Source organism: Bos grunniens, chromosome 23 (assembly GCF_055505025.1).
Source record: "Bos grunniens cultivar Pamir isolate PY7600 chromosome 23, Bosgru_T2T1.0, whole genome shotgun sequence".
NCBI lineage: Eukaryota > Metazoa > Chordata > Mammalia > Artiodactyla > Bovidae > Bos > Bos grunniens.
This window is the reverse complement of record NC_141187.1, coordinates 34,932,091-34,950,222: the sequence shown is the minus strand read 5'-3', so window position 1 is coordinate 34,950,222 and position 18,132 is coordinate 34,932,091. Positions and strand designations below refer to the sequence as shown.

Genomic DNA, 18,132 nt, shown 5'->3' with positions numbered 1-18,132 from the left:
TGTGACACTTGGACAATACTGCAGCTGGGTCAAATTCAAGTTAAAACCTGCATGACCTTAAAAATATTAATTTCTATTAAAAATAAACTCAATGAAACTAAAATTATGGTTGTGCAAATACATACCTGGATTGATAAAATCAAGATCTACAAACTGAGGAACTGACTAAAGGTCTGAAATTCTGAACTCCAGGACTGATTGCCAGTTCAATGCCTCACATCTCATTTTCTTACTCTGTAAAAATAAGGATAATCCTGCTAAACTTGCCCAAAGGGATGCTCCATGAGCTAATTAATGAAGCGGCAATACCACTCCCTGGGGCTGTTAGGCTGAATGCTTCAGAGACTCCACCAGCCTCAAAACTCAGCACTCGCCACCTCTTGAAACCCCAGGCCAAGTAAACCAATGTGAGGCTAAGGACCTGAGGAAATGATGCTGTTAAAGGACACCCTCATGAAAATCTAAAGATCACTGATCCCTGGTTTAAAAAAAAAAAAAAAAACTCCTGATACAATTAAAAGATTCAATTTTAAACTGCTTTTTAAAAATATATCATGTTTTTATAACCGTCCATATAAAAATGGTCCTTTTATAACTAAATCCTGAAGACTTAAGCTTTTAGGGACAAAAACATACTGAAGTTACTCATTGGCAACACACAGCTCAACCCACACAAAAAGCCTTCAACTCTATCTTCCTCCAGAGGCCGCCACTGCCTTTAGAGCAAGTCCGTGTGTCCTGGACTTGGGTATTTGAGATCGTATATGAGTATTTCTTCATACTCTTAACCTCATTTCTTCACACACTTCATACTCTGGCCCCATTCCTTCATAATCTAACCTCATTTCTCACTATTCCACCACCTACCCTTCACTCATCTGGATATAATTCTCTCCTCAGAAATTCCATATCATCTTGTCTGAATCTCTCAGACAACATCGTCCACAGGTATAACATATTTCCCTTATATTATCAATATTTTCATGTACTGCATCTCTCTTTTATTTATTTATTTTTAGTAAAGAATTTCAACTGTAACTCAAAGATCCATTCATGGTGCTGTGGACATAGAATTCACTCAGTAAATACTTTTTTAAATTGAAGTATAATTAATTTACAGTGTTGTATTAGTTTCAAGTGTACAGCAAGGTGATTCACACACATGCATATATTCTTTTTCACATTCCTTTCCTTGATAGATTATCATAAGATACTGAGTATAGTTTCTTACGCTATACGGTAGGTCCTTGCTGTTTATCTATTGTATATATAGTAGTGCTTGTATGTTAATCTCAAATTCGTAATTTGTTTACCCTCCTTTCCACTTTGCTAACCATAAGTTTATTTTCTATGGATGTGAGTCTACTTTTGTTTTGTGAATATATTCATTTGTGCAATTGTTTTAGATATCACATTTAAGTGATATCATATGATATCTGTCTTTCTCTGTCAGACTTCATGATAATCACTTATAATGATAATCTCCAGGTCCATCCATATTGTGGCAAATGGCATTATTTCATTCATTTTTGTGGCTCAGTAATAGTCCACTGTGTATGTGCATGCACGTGTGTGTGTATGTGTGGGTGTGGGAGGGGGATGTCTTCAGTAAAAAATTAAACAAAATTAGGACCAATTATTTTGAGCACATACCATCCCCAGAGCTGCATCAAACACTGTCCATATTTACCTTGATTTTTCACAATATCTTTGTTAGTTATTTTCAGATAAATTTATAATTGTAAAATACATCAGAATGTATTAAGTGCTTTCATTTATAGTGATGTTTGTTCCTCAAAATAATATGATGAGGTTAGTATTATCCCAATTATATAGAAAGGAAAAGATGACCCTATCCACCCCTCAAGGTCACACAGAAAGCAAAGCAACAGTCTCACGGGTCCACTTCTGATTTCCAGCCTAGAGTTCATTCCTACTAATGTTGCTCAAGGCAGAAATGGGCCACTAGCAGAAACAGTAGACACATATTTGCACCCATTTAAATAAGATCTTTCTTGAATTATATACAACTAAATATCCATAAACATTTTTATATATTGGCATATCTAAACCACCCTTATTCAGTGGTTCCAGCATCTTCTCAAGATCACTCAAGTTTCTCTCCCCTTTGCTGCTACCTGTAAAATATTCCTTACATGATTATATCAGTATAATTTATGGGACTTCAATAGAATAAAAACTGAAATCTGTTAACCCCCTGAAATTTTAGAAATTCCAGAAAGGCAAGGCAGTGACAAAATCATCACAGCCAATGAAATATTTTCATCAGCACTGTTGTATAATGATGAAAAATTCCAACCACTCTAACTTCAGCGACAATCTAGTTATAGGAGATGTCTCTAATTATAATGAACCAGCTGTTTAGAACATTCCCAGAAGGGTCCAATTAGTTTCTCTGAGCTGATGAAACCACTCATCTCTGCCTCGGTCCTCTACAGGTCCCCATGTTGTTGTACCCAGTCCAGGGGCTGATTCCCAGAAGAAAGGTTAGGATTCATCTGTCGGGTGTGAATTATCATCTTATTCAGAGGGTCATTTTTCTGCCAATAACAGAGATCTTAGCATCAGTTTGCATATTTGTCTTTTGAACTGTTCTCTAAATGAATGTGTCTCTTTGCTGAAGCAGGAAAACAACTCAAATTCACAAAGAATATGACTATTCAAAACAGCAAGGTAAAAGATTTCTCTTTGGCATAAAAGTGACCCCAAAGTTACACGTCATTATACATTTGTCTAAATCTAGAGAATATGTAACACAAAGAGTGACCCCTAATGTAAACTATGAACCGTGGGTAATTATGACGCGTCAGTGTAGGTTCATCAGTGGTAACAAATTTACCACTCTCGTGGATGACATTGATAAGAGGGAGGCTATGCACCAGTAGACAAAAGGTAAATGGGAGATGCCTGTACTGTCTCCCCAGTTTTGCTGTGAACCTAAAGTTTCCTTAAAACATAATGTCTAAAGAACTTTTTAGGGAGAGGGTGGGAAGATTTGGGAGAATGACATTGAAACATGTAAAATATCATGTAAGAAACGAGCTGCCAGTCCAGGTTCGATGCACGATACTGGATGCTTGTGGCTAGTGCACTGGGACGACCCAGAGGGATGGTATGGGGAGGGAGGAGGGTTCAGGATGGGGAACACGTGTATACCTGTGGCGGATTCATTTTGATATTTGGCAAAACTAATACAATTATGTAAAGTTTAAAAATAAAATAAAATTTAAAAAAAAAAAAGAATTTTTTAAACTTTTAAAAAAGTGACCCAAAAGATAATATATCCATCATTAGTAATACCTTTCTTGAAAAACACAAGTGTAGCCATATATTTAAATGTGTATATACTGCTAAATCTTTTTGTCTGCCAAAACAAATGACCACCAATTTCATCAAATTTTGAACCATCAAATTAACTTCCCAGCATATCACAAATTTTTAAACTATTGGCATTCTGGTTTAATTTTCTCTCTTCTGTGCTTTGTGGAATATTTTAAAAGACCAGATAATCCTGAGCATTCTGAATATATAATGTTAAACCTCTCATTTACTAACTTTATTCTACAATAATTATTGGCAATGGGAACTCTGTCTTATAGCAAAACCAAACAGGACTTGAGTCATTTTTAAGGCATTCATAAGTAAGTCAGCATGGGTTTCCCTAATGCTATGCTGGAGAGAATAATATGACCCTCATAAAGTTAAAAAATAACCAATTAACTCAAGAGCACCCTTAGGAGAAATTACGGGAACCACCACTAATAAAACATTGAAAAAAAAATGTTTTTATCATCAGACTTTTCTTTAATATTTCTTCTTAAATTACTATCCCTTGCTTACTATTTCCCCATTGTCATTTTTGTTTGGTTTGTTTTCCCAAATGGGATTCTGGTTACCAAACCAATCGAGGCAGTGGACTGTAAAATTTCCACTAGGAATGCAGAGCAGCTGGAAGTGTATACATGACAACGCAAGATGAAAGTCAGCAATGTGGAGCATGCAGGAGCAGTCCAGGTGGGCAGAGTACAACCTCCACCTGCATTTAAATAAGTCATTTAGGCCCCAGGATTCCCACTGAAGAATGTGCCAACTGTACAGGATCTACCTGCAGTCCTTCATAAATACTAAGAGAGCTATTAACCTACTACATCTTATGATGCTAGAAAGTAATTGTGTTGTGCTCAGTCGCTCAGTCGTGTCCAACTCTTTGCGACCCCATGGACTGTAGACTGCCAGGCTCCTCTGTCCATGGGGATTCTCCAGGCAAGAATACTGGAGTGGTTGCCATGCCCTTCTCTAGGGGATCTTCTCAACCTGGGGATCGAACCCAGGTCTCCTGCATTGTAGGTGGATTCTTTACCATCTGAGCCACCAGGGAAGCCAAGAAAGTAATGACGTGCTCAAAAAAAGTTAATCTAGTGTTAGTTGCTCAGTCGTGTCCAACTCTTTGCCACCCTGTGAACTGTAACCCACCAGGCTCCTCTGTATATGGGATTCTCTCTGTACATGCAGTGGGTAGCCATTCCCTTCTCCAGGGGATCTTCCTGATCCAGGGATGAACCCAGGTCCCCTCACTACAGGCAGATTCTTTATTGTCTGAACCATGCGACAGAGAAGCCATCTTGAAAGAGTCCCCATGGGCAAAGCAGGAATAATTTAAGTAACAAAATGAAACATGTTGGTGCTGGATTTTATCCCAGAAAATAAAATAAATATCCACAAGTCCATACTGGTATAAAGAAATAATTGAATGAATGAATGAACAAATAAATGTGACAAAAAGGACAGCTCTCCCATATGCTAGAATTCCAACAAATACATGCAGAAGGCACAACGGACATAGGAAATTACCATTAGGTAAACAGCACTGTAATCATTGTTGCAGGCAGGAACCGTCCGTGGATGATAAAACTTGTCCGTAAAATCCTGAATGATAACAAAAAATATATTTGCATAGTTCCAAAGTATCTCCCCTCAAAATATTTGATAATCACAAAGGAAAACACTAACTCTACAGTAGGGAAAGCTTTAAATTACACCTTAACCAAGAGATCAAAACTGATATAATTAATAAGAAGACATATCAGCATTATGTACTCTAAGAAAAAAATATAAATTAAAAAGGATTAATTCTCCATGATGCAATCAAGAGATTTTCCTTCCCAACTTCGTCCTAGAGCATGTACTTTAGAAAACTTGCAATTATAAGCATTTTCTCCTCTCTTTGAAAGGTATGTACAATCTTTCTAAAGATTTAGATAGGCCTTTGTCAACTTTATGACTTGCTAATATCTCTCAAAGACCTAGGATATAAACATCAAGGGAGATAACACCCTTATTTTTCACTTTCTGTTGGGGGACAGAAGCCTAATTTTGGTGGATATCTTACTCCAAGCTGCAAGCTACTTCCTTTCATAAAGATATGAGTATATCAGTTTATATAAACTGATATATATATCAGTTTATAAAATATATAAACTTATATATCAGTTTATATGAAATTATATTCTTTCATAAAGATATATAGTTTTTCTCCTGGATAAAGCCAACTAACACAGATAGTCACCCCAAATCCCAGGTGAACTGACAATGAACGGTGTGTGACAAATGGTGCTTCCAAGTCTTCACACTTTGGACCAGTTATTATCTTGAAAACATGTATGTATGCTGTGGGTGGCACCTTCCTGACTATATAAAAGAGTAAAATTTCTCTCTGTCATTGAAATCTCTTAGTAGATTGCCTGTGATTCACTGATCACATACTCAGACTCTGATTTAATGCATATGCAGTAACAGAAGTGCTTTCTTTCTCTGCCACCTTTGTGGAGAGGATTTAAGGATTGAGAGATTTTTGTTTTCAGTTACATTTCTCCAACAGTACCTTCTGATGGGATGCACTGAGCAGGACACAAGATCATTTCTTGAAATTCTTGTCAAAAAATAAATAACCTCCACCCAGTCACAAGAAAACATCAGGCAAACCCAAACTAAAGGGACAGCCTACAAAAGAGCTGTCATTTCACAGTTGTGAAAGGGTTAGTCATTTTCATGTCTGATTCTTTGCGACCCTGTGAACTGTAGCCCACCAGGCTCCTCTGTCCATGGGATTCTCCAGGGAGAATACTGGAGTGGGTTGCCATTTCCTTAGTTGTGAAAGTCATGAAAAACTGAGGAGCAGTAACCTGTTAGTAAAAACATAGGCAACATGATAAATTAAAAGCAGTGAGGAACACTGGATGGGATCCTGGCCCTGAAAAAAAGACTTTGGCGCAAAACCCGCCTAAATTTGAATAAGATTTGTAAATTAGGTCATTGTATCAATTTTAATTTCCTGCTTTCAGTAATGATTCTATGGTTATGGATGACGTTCACTGAGGAAGCTGGGCGAAGTAAAGCATACAAGAAATTCTCTGTACTCTTTGGCAAAATTTATCTGAAATGATTTCAAAATAAAAAGCTAAGCAAGTAATAATCTTAAATATCCCTTACCATAACTACCCACTCCAGTATTCTTGCCTGGGAAATCCCATGGACAGAGGAGCCTGGCGGGCTACAGTCCGTGGGGTTGCAAAAGAGGCGGACACGCCTCAGTGACTGAACAACAACTAAAGATCTGATACACAGGAGTCCTCCCTTGCCCAGTCTTCCCCTCCTTCACCCTGTTTTCTCTCAATAACTGTGCACAACTCTGCACTTAAACTGTAACGTAAAAATATACTTCCTGAGATAACCAACAACAGTTGTCACTTGTAACTAGAGTAAACTTAAGCACCTACGTCATGTGCTTACATCTGGTTTTTGGTTTAGTTTCAAAGAAACTTGACCCTCTATTACTTTGTTAAACCAAGAGACACAATTTGGAAAGAACAACAAAAAAAAGTCATCCTAAATTTGACACTAAATAATTGCTAGCACCACTAAAACAGAGAAGCAAGCACAGTTATCTCTGAGATCAGTCTTGAGTTTTGTCCCTTGTTGGCAAAAAGTGGTGGAGGGAGGATCTTGTTTCACATACCAGGCCTACTAGCTCAGAACAATAAGAAACAATGGTTTGTTGTTAACCAGTGAACCTCACTTAATTGGGAAAATATTTGCAATCCCTTACGGTAGAACTAGGTCAAAAGAAACTCACCTCCACATCAAAATTGCACCATGCAGGAGGTCAAAGCACATGATGTAGATAAAGAAGAATGTTCAAGGTTCAGTGAGGTTTTATTTCTCAAAAAGCAGCAGTTCAAGACTATCGATGGTACAATGATCCTCCCCTCTGTAAGGAACCCTCCCTTCTGTGGGCTTATCTCCAGGCCCCCCAAACCCAGACCCCTACCCTCCACCCCTCCCACCCCCTGCCACCGACCCTCCCACCTCCGCAAGCAAAAAATATCTTCACCGGAGAACCGAATACCTTCACTGGAGAATCAAGACAAATGACGGTGTAATTCTTTTAAGTAAAACACACAAAGAAGTAAAATCTATATTTGACCTAGACCTTGTATTAAGGCCTAAGATCTTCAAAAAAAAAACCCCAATAGTTTATGATTCCTTTGTGTCTTGCTTGTAAATCACTGTTAGTAAGAAAATCAAAGTCTGTCCCCTCTTTGTCCCATCTTTTTCACACTTCATTTCCTTCTCTATCTGGACTGCTTGGATGACGGCAACCCTTTCAAGAACAATGGCATTTGGGTCATTCTGGTATCTAAACTGGGCTTCCCAGGTGGTGCTAGTGGTAAAGAACCCGCCTGCCAATGCAGAAGACATAAGAGACATGGGTTCAATCCCTGGGTAGGGAAGACTGCCTGGAGGAGGGCATGGCAACCCACCCCAGTATTCTTGCCTGGAGAATCCCATGGACAGAGGAGCGTGGAGTCACAGAGGAGTCACAAAGAGTCGGACACGACTAAAGCAACTTAGCACACACTTAGCGTGGTATCTAAACTGGGCTGCAACACAAGGGACAGAAGAAAGCGCTTCATATCAAAGGCAATTAAATAAGGCCAAGTTCATTCTACTTCCAATCTGACTGCTGCAGGGAAAGCTTTGCAATCAGGAGGTCCCAGAAGTGAATTGAATTAATCCAAAACCAAAATCTTCAGAGAACCCATGTGGTTCAAACTCAAACACTCCACCTAGTGAGGGAACAAGACATTCACTTCCTCATATACTGCCCCTTTCCTCTCAAGTAAAGGGACTCATTCACAGGCCACCATCTTTAATTACTCCATGAGCAGTTTAGGTTTTTTAAAAAAATTTTTAATAATAATGAAAATGCATTTTAAATATAGCAGTGTGTACGTGTCAAGCCCAAACTCCTGATCTATCCCTCCCCCATCCCCCTCCCATCCTAGTAACCATAAGTTTGGTCTCTAAATCTGTGAGTCTTTCTCTGTTTTGTAAATATGTTCATTTGCACCATTTTTTAAGATTCTGCATATAAGCTATTATATGATATTTGTCTTTGTCGGACTTGATGCTTTTGAACTGTGGTGTTGGAGAAGACTCTTGAGAGTCCCTTGGACTGCAGGAGATCAAACCAGTCCATCCTAAAGGAGATCAGTCCTGAATATTCATTGGAAGGACTGATGTTGAAGCTGAAATTCCAATACTTTGGCCACTTGATGCAAAGAGCTGACTCATTTGAAAAGACCCTGAAGCTGGGAAAGATTGAAGGCAGGAGGAGAAGGGGATGGCAGAGGATGAGATGGTTGGATGGCATCACCGACTCAATAGACATGAGTCTGAGTAAACTCCAGGAGTTGGTGATGGACAGGGAGGCCTGGCGTGGAGCAGTCCATGGGGTCGCAAAGAGTTGGACACAACTGAGTGACTGAACTGAACTGAATTGACTTATTTCACTTAGTATGATAATCCCTATGTTCATCCATGATGCTGCAAATAATATTATTTCATTCTTTTTATGGTTGAGTAATAGTCTATTCTACTGTCCTGGGTCAAAAAGTTTGGGTTTTTCTGTAAGATCTTGTGGAAAAATCCGAATGAGCTTTTTGGCCAGCCCAGTATCTGTGCACCACATCTTCTTTATCCATTCATCTGTCAATGGACGTTTAGGTTGCTTCCATGTCTCAGCTATTGTAAACCTGGTGGTGCCAGGAATATTGGGATGCATGCATCGTTTTGAACCATGTTTTTCTCCAGATATACCCCCAAGAGTGGGATTGCTGGATCAAATGGTAGCTCTATTTTAGTTCCTTAAGGAACCTCCATACTTCTCTCCATAGTGGCTATACCAATGTGCATTCCCACCAACAGAGTAAGAGGGTTCCCTTTTCTCCACACCCTCTCCAGCACTTACAGTTTGTAGATTTTTTGATGATGGCCACTCTAACCGGTGTGAGGTGATAACTCATTGTAATTTTGATTTGCATTTCTCTAATAATTAGCAATATTGAGCATCTTTTCAAGTGCCTCCTGGCCACCTGTATGTCTTCTTCAAAGAAATGTCTCTTTAGGTCTTCTGCCCATTTTTTGATGGGGTCATTTGTGGTTTTATTGATATTGAGCTGCATGACCTGTTTATAACTCTTGCAGACTAATCCCTTGTCAGTAACATTGCTTGCAAATATTGTCTCCTATTCTGTTCTCTCCAAGAATAGTTTGAGCATTACAATAAATAATAAATTATAAAGTCCTTCTGATTGGAAAAGCAGCATGGAATGTAGGTCCTGATGCCCTCTGGAGAAATTCTGAAAGTCTTGAAACCTCAAACCATCCACCTTGGGAGGATAACTTTGGCTTTGACCCACCTGAAAAGACAGAGGCAGCTTTGTCCTCTACCCTGAAAGACAAGATATCCCTCACATCCTGAAGACATCACAGGGGAGTCCTGTTGTCCCCATCTCTACAAGGCAGTTATGCAAAAAATGAATCAAAGATTTCAGTTACATTAGCACTTCTAGTCCAAAGTAAAAGTGAAAGTGAAGTCACTCAGTCGCGTCCGACTCTTTGCGACCCCATGGACTGTAGCCTACCAGGCTCCTCTGTCCATGGGATTTTCCAGGCAATGGTCCTGGAGTGGATTGCCATTTCCTTCTCCAGGGGATTTTCCCAACCCAGAGATCAAACCCGGGTCTCCCACATTGTAGACAGATGCTTTACCGTCTGAGCCACTGCAAATAACAAGAACCAACTCTAGTCCAAAAGTTTTAAACAAATATGTTCCACAAAATTTTGTTACTCCAAGGTACATTTAGCAGGTGGAGTGGATTGTTATTATCTTTCAAAATAAATTACAAGAGAAAATCCAGCACATTTTTCTCATGACGTCTCTCTCTCTTCTTTGTTACCACACTCAGATCTCAGCTTGCAATAGGGTTTATATTAGCATTATATCAAGGCCCTGTTTATTTAAAAAAAAAAATGAATACTATACATGTAAGTGGGAGATGGGAGCTTCCCTGATAGCTCAGATGGTAAAGAATCTGCCTGCAATGCAGGAGACCTGGGTTCAATTCCTGGGTCAGGAAGATCCTCTGGAGAAGGGAATGGCAACCCATTCCAGTATTCTTGCCTGGAGAATCCCATGGACAGAGGAGCCAGGCGGGCTGCAGTCCATAGAGGTGCAAAGAGTCAGATATGACTTAGTGACTACACTACTAAGTGGGAGAGGAGTCACATTTATTTGACCATATCTCTGATTTATAAATAAAATTTAAAAGACTAAAAACCATATCAGTCTCACAACCTCCCTATTCCTTTTTTCTTCTTCTTTTTTTAAAGACATTTACTGGTTTTCTTTTTCTGGCAGCGCTGGGAGGCATGCAGGGTCTTAGTTCCCCAACTAGGGATTGAACCCATGCCCCCTGCATTGGGAGCACAGTTTTAACCACTAGACCACCAGGAAAGTCCTACCTCCCTATTCTTAATACCAGAATATTTACTTGCTATTACTTCAGGTCTCCCTTTCCCACTGCCATGGCAAAACTCAGACCACAAACTAATATAATTTCTCTGTATTACCATCACACGTGGAACAGTGCAATTTCAATCGTTGATCAAGTTGCATGCAAAGTTCCAAAGCCCCATAAAAAGAAAGAAGGAAAAAAGAGAAAATTTCTGTTCTGGTCACCTGAAATAATGGATGAAGCATATGTACCTATGCATAATTGGCAATTTTGTTAGTAAGCACATCTGTACAAAACTTCCAATTCTCCCTGTTGATGGAGAAGAAAAGAGATATGGATAATCAAAGCATTCAGTAATACAAAAGTCATTTAAAATCTAAATCAGCCTTTTTTATTTTGCCAATGTATTAATTATCTCCCCTTTTGACTGAAACTAACATCTACATGAATGTTTATTTCTAGAATACATAAACCAGCAAAAAGATGCCCCCCCATCACTTCCAGGATAGTAGAAAAACCAGTTCATATTTTAAAGTTTACTGTAGATGATCCATAAAATTGAAAATTACACAGACATTAAGAGCTATTAAAAGGACTGACATATATCTTTACAAGGAGAGCAGATAAATCAGTTTAGTGGGATAAAAACAAAAAACATGATATCAAAAAATGGTATCATTCATATCAATAAAAACCAAGAACGTATGCAGAACTTCTACTGACATTCTAATTTAACCCTTGCTTATTCTGGTTATAGGATTTGTTGCCCACTGTCTCCTCAGACAGTTCACTCCATCAGTGCAGGGACTGTGTTTTTCCACATCTCTATTTCTGCAGCACATTACAGGCAACAACAGCAGACGTCTATGGAGCCCCCCACATGATGTTGAACAAGTCAGTCAGGGTTCCTAGACTATGAGAGCTTATGATTAACTGCATAGTATGTGTTTGATGAGTTGAGCTGAACTGAATTAAAAGGAGACCCAGGTTAGAACAGTTGCTGCTGTAATCAACAATTCAGAGTTGAGGAAACCGAGGCCATAAAGCAACCCATCCAGGACTTCAAACTCTAACTCCTGAGATCTTTCTACTTTACATAATAAGCATTTTATTTTCATTTCTACTGACACTTTCTCTGTGAACCCTGCACTTACTTAAAACTAATCTCTTCTAGTATCTTCAGCATCTTTAGTAACTGACAGCATGTGATTTATGTGAATTTCAGATATATCATTAGTTTTCATTGCAGTGACCCATTTTTAATCAATCTCTTAACACTATAAATTTATAATGAAGGTATGGGGTGTTACTAGCAAACAAAATGAATATTCTGTTAACAACAAGAAAACACAGCCTAGTGATTGTGCTAATATGTCTTCCCACTTGCATTTATTTGTCTCTGCTTAATATATATTTAGCTTGATTTATACTTTAATGCCCCACATTTGTTATTCTCCAACAGATGGCTAAGATGGCAAATGCAAAGAAATGAGGTCCAGATGAATATCCTTCCCTTTTCAAGGAAGAAAATATAGACTACCTTCTGAGTGTAGTATAAATTCCCTGACAATGAATAAGAATAGTTTGCATGTCAGAAGATGTCTAACAAATAGTATTTGTTCAAGAAGCAAAGAGGAATACTTTCTTCAAGAGCATACATCCCCTCCACATCTACAGAAACTTGAGAAGCTTGCCTGCTCAGTCACAGAGTAATTCTAAGTCCCCTGCCTATTGGCACTGAGTTGTTGACAACTGTGAATTTTACAGTGGATTCCCCAGTGGAGATTCACCTTTACAGTTATTAGATCTCAAGGTAATAAAGAGTTTGGATTCCTGTAAAGTACACTACAAGGGACATTAAACTAGCTGTGCTTTGGATATCTGAATATGCGATGCTTATGAATTCAACTCACTGAGTCCATAACTTGAGTATCTGAATGATCTTTGGGCAGAGTGGTAATTTGTATAGCTAGAATAACCCAAGAATTGAGGATCACTGCTTTGCGGACTTGTTATAGTCAAAAGCACACTTTTGTCAAGTTCGAGGCCCATGGCTTACCATACCCAAGAGGTCATTGCTCAAACTATTGGCCAATGCAGCTATGAAATTTTATGCATCTATGTACTTGCCCTGGTGGCTCAGATGGTAAAGCATCTGCCTACAGTGCAGGAGACCCGGGTTCGATCCCTGGGTCAGGAAGATCCTCTGGAGAAGGAAATGGCAACCCTTTCCAGTACTCTTGCCTGGAAAATCCCATGGACGAAGGAGTGTGGCAGGCTACAGTCTATGGGGTTGCAAAGAGTTGGACACGACTGAGCAACTTCACATACATACAAACATGTACTTGCTCATGGCCTTCATAATTCACCCTCAAGATGTCTATTGAATTTACTGATTGTTCAAGATCTAGCTCCACTCTGAAGTGTCCTTTCTCTGACCCCCTTGCAACGCAATATTGATTGCATTCCTTTGCATTCCATTGTGTTCATCCACAGTGAGCTTACACACTGTGCATTTATCACATTTCACTACTGTCATCTGCATGCATATCATTCCTGAAAAACAACAAGCTCTGCCCTGGAAAGTAGGGTAACATAGTTCTCATTTTTCACCCCAATTGTTCAGCTTAGCATCTGACACATGGTAGATATTTACTTAATATTTCTTAATAACTACAACTTCAAGACAGAGATCATTTCTCCCTGTTATCCAATGAGGAGACAATACATTAGGCCCGAGGATTAGGATTGAAATTTGGGCCTATTTAGTTCCAAAGTTCATGCTCTTTCCACTAAGCCCTGCCCTCTCTCAATGCAAAAAACAACACTAAACTGAAGCATTTAGATAAAAATGGATGGACACTCATCTACTGATAGAAGCATACAAATTGTGGACAGACAATTCAGGTTCAACAGGTTTGGTTACCCAAAATGCATGTAGATGTAGAGCTGAGTAGGGCATGCATGTATGCTCAGTCGCTCAACTGTGTCCAACTCTTTGTGATCCCATGGACTGTAGTCCACCAGGCTCCTCTGTCCATGGGATTCTTCCAGGCAAGAACACTGGAGTGGGTTGCCATTTCCTTCTCAAGGGGATCTTCCTGACCCAGGGATCAAATCTGCGTCTCCTGCATCTCCTGCACTGGCAGGTAGATTTTTACCACTGAGCAAGTAAGTAGGGAGTGAGGAGGAGACACAAGTGAAATCATAAATAATACAACTGAAGAAGAATGTTTACCCCCATTCCCTTGCCGCGTTAAAACAGACTTCTTGGAAAGCCTTTATCGAGTTTGTTTGTCTGTTTTCCTGAGCATCAACTGTTATATTAACAAGAAAAAGAAGTTCAGGGACATCTCTGATCAACTCAAGTTTGCTGAAAGACGAGCTTGAAAACACTACCACTGCATTTTTACTTCATTTCAGCTCATATATACCCTGCAATCCCCAAACTACAAAGAAAAGGTGAAGGAGAATGGTGATAGCTTGGAACTAAAAAAAACAGTGGAGACAAATAAGCAACAATATTAGCCACCTAATGTTCCAAAAGGAATGGAAAATTGGTGAGGGATGCCTTCTATCACCCCCAAATTGAAACCAATCTACTTCCATGATTAATCTAGGTTTTATAAGAGGCCTCACTTACTTTGTGCCTTAATTACGTTCAACACAACTCAAGAAATCCAAGAGATGACACAAAATCCTTTCCACACGGAACACTGTCTTCCCTGTATTAGCTTCTATTCCACCTGTGTTTGTATTCGTAGTGCCAAAATGAAGACATGAATGAATAAAATGGGCAGGGGGCATTCAAGTCACCATACTGTGTTCCTTTCCATTTTGCTGTAGTGCTTAGATAGTATGAAATACTGAAGAAAATAAACTACGTTTATTTAAGAAAGCAGAACTCTTACACTTGCTTGGATATGGAAGAAAACACCCAGCTATTTTAACCTGTAAATGAAAAAGAATGATACTTCATCCAGGAAGTCTTCAGTGAACACATTACCAGGAACTGTGGAATTATTTTTTTTTTTTAAGTTCCACTAAACATGCCTCAGAATTACTGTACCCCAATTAGCGATAACCATAAGCTAGAAGTCAGTTTTGTTTGCCAGGGATGTGGAGTCCATTCCTGACTGATCCCTCCTGGTATTGCTTTCATTATGAGCACTCAGAAGAATAACTCTGTTTGGATGGCTTGTTGTTGCAATTAGGTTTCCAGGTTACCAACGACCAAACAACCCTGGACTCAATGTAACTTCTAGATACACCGGTTCCAAAGAGTCTAATATCTGCCATATGCGTCTAGTGATAAATCCTAATCCTCACACCCGTGGGGAGTAGAATAATAAGTCAAAGAGTCACTCTGTATAAACAGTATTGGTTGGGCAACCTTGCAGTAAAATCATTCTGTCTAGCTTCAAAGGAGGAGGAATTTGGCCTCCCAAACTATCTGAAAAATTGGCCTTTAAAAGTGGACCACCTCGAAGAACACTTAAGGGATTTGAATCTTGTAAATTTGCTTTGTGATTGTGTAAGACAGGCTATCTTCCTGATTCAACATTGGGCCACCTCTTTAGAGACTGATGGGGGCAGGTAGGATCCCACAACTCAAGAGAGACAGAGAGCATCTGGAGAGGAAAAACCACAGCCACAGAGACGGAGGGAAACAGGATCCAATGGAATGATGCTTTATAGGGTCACTACTCAGAGGTTAGGATGTAGGTGGGGCTTTGCAGGTGGTGCTAGAACCCACCTGCCAATGCAGGAGATATAAGAGACGCGGGTTTGATCCCTGGTTTGGAAAGATCCCCTGGATGAGGGCACAGCAACCCACTCCAGTATTCTTGCCTGGAAAATTCCATGGACAGAGGAGCCTGGCGGGCTACAGTCCATGGGGTTGCAAAGAGTCAGACACTGAAGTCACTGAAGTGACTGTGCACGCACGCACAGGCTGTGGGTTAATCATATTTTCCAACTTTCCCAAGCACAGGGGGAAGATTGTTTGTGTTCCCAAAAGGCTTAAATTGCAATTTTAGAAATTGGGCATTTTCATTATTAAAATGAATTACAATGAAAAGCAACTGGAGCATTTTCTGTACTCTGAAAACACAATATTGGGGGAAGGGAGAAGGGAATACTAAAATAAAAAGGAGGTAAAAATTGGGTGCGCTTCCCTTGTTCTTTCTGGTATGACAACAACACATACATCAGCTTGTCCTCTTGGGCTCCCAGCTCTTCCAGATGTCCCCCTTCCTTCACTCAAAGAGCTACCGAAACTGCAGCCATTCTATCTAGAGACAGACAGAGAGTTCTCCCTGGTGACTTAACTTCCTCCAGTTCTCCTTTCACTCACAGTCCTGTAACATGCCTTGAGCCATTGCTTATACACAATGTTAATAAATCAATCAATGTCCTAGTTCAATGTTTCTTAAATTGTCTTATACCCTTATCAGCCCTACCTGTCTCTTATTACAAGCTCCTCAATGACTGCCACCCTCTCTTCTAGATAAGTAGTCTGGCAGGGCAGCATGATGACTCAGAAACATCAAAAGAAAGCAGCAGATTTTTGCGCGAGTGCAGTGCAAAGAGTTGATATGAACCGCTTTATTTTATAATTCTATGGTAAAGTCTTGTTTTCAATTTCTTTAAAATAATGAAGAAATCACAAAGTTGACAAGTATTTGCTTCTGAAAAGTAAATGTATCTCAGATCAATTAAGAAAAAAAAAAAAAACTTTATGTGGTTTAAAGAACAAATGAATCTGACACATGCTTGTCTGCAGTTGTATGATGTGAGGCCCTTTAACTCTGATTAACTTCTAAATCATATCCACATCTCTCCTCTTGGAAGGAAATAGGAATTACTTTTGACAAATTACTAGTGAATTCTCTGTATGCCTTCCAGTTACCTAGGAAAAGATTTTGTATCATCTTCTACAGTATAGTGTATAGTGAAATTCACTCAGTCGTGTCCGACTCTGCAACCCCATGGATTATACAGTCCACGGAATTCTCCAGGCCAGAATACTAGAGAGGGTAGCCATTCCCTTCTCCAGGGTATCTTCCCAACCCAAGGATCGAACCCAGGTTTCCTGCATTGCAGACGGATTCTTTACCAGCTGAGCCACCAGGGAAGCCAAGACTACTGGAGTGGGCGGCCTATCCCTTCTCCAGGGGATCTTCCCGACCCAGAAATCAAAGCGGGCTCTCCTGCATTGCAGGTGGATTCTTTACCAGCTACCTGACTCCAGCCATTTTTAGCAAAAGTCTTCAACACTGAGCAACAGAAAATTATATTTCCTCTAATAAGAATGTATGATATATATACACATGTATAAAATGGTAATGTTTTAAACCTGATCCTTAATTTGATAACAATCTCTAAAATTACCTAAACATGGTGCAGACTCTGACATTTAGATGACAGTCAGCTCAGCATGGTATTACAAGGAGTTACCTAGTTACTCATTCAATCATTCATTCATTTCTTAAGCAGCTCTTTCATTCATTAAATGTTGCTAATTGCTATTTGTTTTTATCTTACCTATAGTTTTGACTCCCTGGTATTTCAAATCCATTTCCCATTTCCTATTCTACTCATTACTGCAAGTCAACCACAAATGCCACTTACTAAAATGATATGGAGTATTTTTCACCAAAATTAACATGTTAATAAAAATATTATCAAGAAATAAAAGGTGATTGGAGTGGGGAGGCAAAGAGGTGGCCAATGACACATGCACTTGATCAAAAAAATCTGCATGTTAATCAAGACATCACAGCATACATTTTTAAACTTTGAAAATAAGACATGAAGCACACTGGACAGAGATGAATTGAGAAGCTGGCAGTTGAGGTTTTTTTTTTAATCATGTTTAATAAGCAAAGTAAAGGCTAGAAGTTGAACACAAGAAGAGTTTAAAGAATAATGAATAAAGAAGATAAAGAAATGAAAAAAGAATTTAAAAGTTGAGAGAAGAAGGATGGGGATATCCAAAATGCAAAGTATAAATCATTTAAAAGAAGGGAAAATAATATTTGAAAAGAATGTAAATATGACTTAATTTTTTTAATTAAGCACAATAGTTATTAATTAGATTTAAAATTGCTTTCTCTCTACTACTTACATCTAAATACACATATTTTGACATAATAAAAATACTTAATACATTTAGAAATATCTAAATTCTTTCAACTACTTCCTCATAATTATATGAAGTCATTTTTTTAGATTATCTGCATGTGAGTGT

At 39.0% G+C, this 18,132-nt stretch overlaps 1 protein-coding gene across 2 annotated transcripts in view; it reads right to left on the bottom strand.

Moving 5' to 3' along the window:
• DCDC2 (doublecortin domain containing 2) overlaps nucleotides 1–18,132 on the bottom strand; it is a 143,041-nt gene that overhangs the window by 100,830 nt on the left and 24,079 nt on the right. Inside the window, exon 3 of one of the 2 annotated variants that reach the window (XM_086370039.1) lies at nucleotides 4,873–4,947. The exons of the other annotated variant lie outside the window; for it this stretch is intronic. Within the exon in view, the coding sequence (XP_086226165.1) occupies nucleotides 4,873–4,947 (75 nt within the window). The remainder of the gene's footprint in view (nucleotides 1–4,872; nucleotides 4,948–18,132) is intronic. 2 annotated transcript variants of the gene reach the window in all.